Source organism: Cyphomyrmex costatus, unplaced genomic scaffold (assembly GCF_001594065.2).
Source record: "Cyphomyrmex costatus isolate MS0001 unplaced genomic scaffold, Ccosl1.0 scaffold2121, whole genome shotgun sequence".
NCBI classification, from domain to species: Eukaryota; Metazoa; Arthropoda; class Insecta; order Hymenoptera; family Formicidae; genus Cyphomyrmex; species Cyphomyrmex costatus.
Window position 1 is genome coordinate 8,420 of NW_017276172.1, and position 3,666 is coordinate 12,085.

The following is a 3,666-nucleotide window of genomic DNA, read 5'->3' on the forward strand; positions in this document are numbered from 1 at the left end:
CGGCGGCCCGGCTCCCCTCCCGTGACGTCATACCCCCCCGCGCCTTGTACCTTCCCCGCGCACCTCACCCCCCCTCATTGCTCCCGGAGTCGAATCGGTGCTATACATCTACTATGGACAGAGGTCTGCCCCGACAGTATAATCATAGAAGTCGTGTGCCCCTGTGTAGGGGGGGGGGGGGTAAAAGTTACCCCCGCAATGCTTGGTTGACTATTTTGGTCGATTGGATGATTATTTTCTATTTTTCTCTAAAAATAATAAATTAAAAAAAAAATGTATAGTACATAAAATTGTATTTTTATGAGATCTACAACTTTTGTAAAAAACATTTTATGATAATTTTAATATTTATTAAGGTAAATGGAAAAAAAGGCAGTTTTTATAGGTTTTTTATGTTTTTCACCATGAAGATGACCTAGTCGCCAATTTTCACTATGATTTTCGTAATCAGCGCATCAAATTACGTAAGTATACCAAGTTTCAAAAAAATCGGAATTGTGTTGCTTTCGGAAGTGCACCCGAAATATTTTTTTCCATGTTTCAAATTCTGCGTCTAAACCTATTGTAACTACTTTTGAAGAAAACCAATCCTTTGCTGTCCCGTCCAAAAATAAACGTAATATTAAAATCTTATCCTCATCTGATGTGATTTGACATCGCGCGCATTCTTTTTCAAACATTTGGAACCAGCTTGTAATCACAAAATTTTTTCCATCAAAGTTATCTAGTACGAAGTCTTCGCGTATTTTCTTTAAATTTTTCCTTGATGTAGGTTCTGGCGTTGCTTCTTTCTTTGTTGTCTGTCTGTCCTCTTCCGTCCCTTTTTTCGCCGTCTTTATTTCATATTGAGGTGCCATTGTTGCTTGTAAATAAACTCCTTTATACACTGCATCTCTATCATCATCGATATATAGTGCCACTATCTCCGGCGGCAATGAAAGCCTAAACGTACGGTAGGATCCCCGAGTCTTAATCGAAGACAAAACGGTTTTTACCTTCTGTATTGCACTAATCTCAGGATGGTTGCTTAGGTTTTGTAATTCTGCTAGCAACTCATAGTATAATTCAGTATTTACTGGTTTCAGCCATTTCAATCTGTATACATTTGTCTTCTTATCTGTTGATTCTTCAACGGTCACATAGAAACGAAATTGTTCCGTCATCCTTTTTGCTGTTGAGGTTAAGCTTTCGATTTGTAAGGGATTATAATTTGCTTCTGTTGATCTCCAAAATCGTGAGGGAACAAGACACTCGATGCCTATAAGCAAGATTTTATTTGTAACAAACACGTATACAATTAACGATAATATAAACTTAATTACTCCTAACCTATAAGCAAGAAATCGAAAGCGATGCTCCTTCTCCCACGATCATATATTGAGTCTATTCGTGACACGGTCTCGCCGTGTGACCACGTCACCGTGTGGCAGTGTAGCAGTGCTGTACTGTAAAGGAGACACTCATGCGATTCTCCTTTACATATATATATGTATATAGTTTAATCTCTCACCTAGAACAATATATTTGATTCAAGATTTTGGAGTGTAAGTTAACTAGCTTTCAATCACGTATATCTTCATAAGCATATGTTTACAAATTATTATTCTAATTAATAATTAATATCGTGAAGGATTGTTCTGATAATCAATTTCGTAATAACATTATACCAATAAAATCTATTACGTATAATCAATAATCAAATACGCTATTAAACGTAATTTCTGAAAAAATTGATTGAAATTATTTAAATTATTTATATATTTTGCAGGTACACAATTTAGAAGTAATTGATCAAAATGGTGTTCAATTTGGAGGAGGAAATATCATAAAACGATAATAATATAAAGACATTAGATCCGAGTATATTGAAAGTTCTTGATGCCAGTGCTATAATCTTGAATGTGACTAATGCAAAGCTTGTCGACAATAATGTTGCCCTAAATAAGAGTGGTATCAAAATAGTTGACAAGCGCAGTAGTACATTACAATAATAAAAGTACATTAAATTCTGAAGGTAATGCAATGCAACCGACACTTTCGACGTTAGAAAACAAACTGATATATCATTGAAGGTGCTAGTTCAAAGTGAACATTCATAAAATGTATATCCTTTTGTTGCATATATACGTAATAATGATTTAACAACACATGCACAATAGAGGTTTATAATAATAATGTTAAATCATTATTATTTCGTATATATGCAACAAAAGAACATACACTTTATGTATGTATACTTTGAACTGGCACCTTCAATAGCATATGAGTCATTTTCCATGGTAATAATGTATCTTCACAATATTAGTTATTAATTATAATAATAATTTGTAAATGTATACTTATGAAGATACACGTGATTGAAAACTGGTTAACTCACACACATGTGCTCCAAACTCTTGAATCAAATATAGTGTTCTAGGTGAGAGATAGAAATAACAGTTTTTTAGATTTCAAAAATGAATCACATAAGATCAGTATTAATTTCAAAAGAATTCTTATGTACACCAAAATCTTGAATCAAATATGGTGTTCTATGTGATCAAAATAACAGTTCTTTATATTTTAAAAATGAACCACAAAAGATCAATATTAATTTTAAAAGAATCCTTATTAAATTGTTTTACAATATTGTCCACTTTAACGTAATACATCTTTAATATTGGTAGATAATGAAATGGTAAAAAACCTTAGCATACATAATGAGGTATTAAAGTCAGACTTAAAGTTGGCAACTGTTGGTGTATGTTTTACTTTGATGAACCTGGCACCTTCAATAATATATGAGTCATTTTTCATGGTAATATGTATAATAGTATTTTTTATATGCGTAATCATTTCCATTTTATTATCCTTTAATAATAATATGAAAAACTATTATAGTTTGATCTCTCACCTAGAACACTATATTTGATTCAAGATGTTAGAGTGTAAGTTAACAAGTTTTCAATCACGTATATTTTCATAAGTATATGTTTACAAATTATTATTCTAATTAATCAGGAGACGTTGTAGCGTCTCCGGCCATGTTCAAAAACTCTGAGACGCTACAAGTCTCTTATCCCGAGCCATCAAAGTCCATTATTGGGAGGTGCATAACTATTAAAATATAAAAAATTTTGAATTAAACGTCATATGTCCTGAAAGGCTGCATCGCCACGAGTAATTCGAGACAAAAAAATTTTAAATCGGTCAAGCCGTTCTGGAGATACAAGCGATCGAAAAGTGATGATTTTAATGAAAAATTAAGAAACGTCTCCTTCTCCTTCTCCTTCTCTGTCCGCATTTTTAAACTTTTCAACATCCTCTCTTACCTTTCACTCGCACCTCCACCATCTTTGGCCCAACGAATCTCCTCCACTCGCCTCCCCTCTCCTCCCACCACCAACCCCCACCTACCCTCTCTTCCGCTGTAATTCACTCTTTTTCGTTATTACAACTTTTTGACATCCTCTCTCACCTTCCACTCGCACCTCCACCATCTTCGGCGCACCGGACCTCCTCCCTCCGCCCCTTCCCCTGGAACCTACCACCACCCACCCCCACCGCTACTATATTTCACTGTATTTTCACTTTTTACGTTATTACAACTTTTTAACATCCTCTCTCACCTTTCACTCACTCCTTTACCATCTTCGACCCACCGGACATCCTCCACTCGCCCTTCCA

The 3,666-nt window shown here is 34.8% G+C and overlaps 1 protein-coding gene across 1 annotated transcript in view; it reads right to left on the minus strand.

Moving 5' to 3' along the window:
- Positions 1 to 1,163, minus strand: part of LOC108773534 (uncharacterized) — a 5,705-nt gene extending 4,542 nt beyond the window's left edge. Inside the window, exon 1 of the mRNA XM_018539371.1 lies at positions 475 to 1,163. Coding sequence (XP_018394873.1) covers positions 475 to 1,163 — 689 coding nt within the window. The remainder of the gene's footprint in view (positions 1 to 474) is intronic.
- Between the last annotated feature and the right edge of the window lie 2,503 nt (positions 1,164 to 3,666).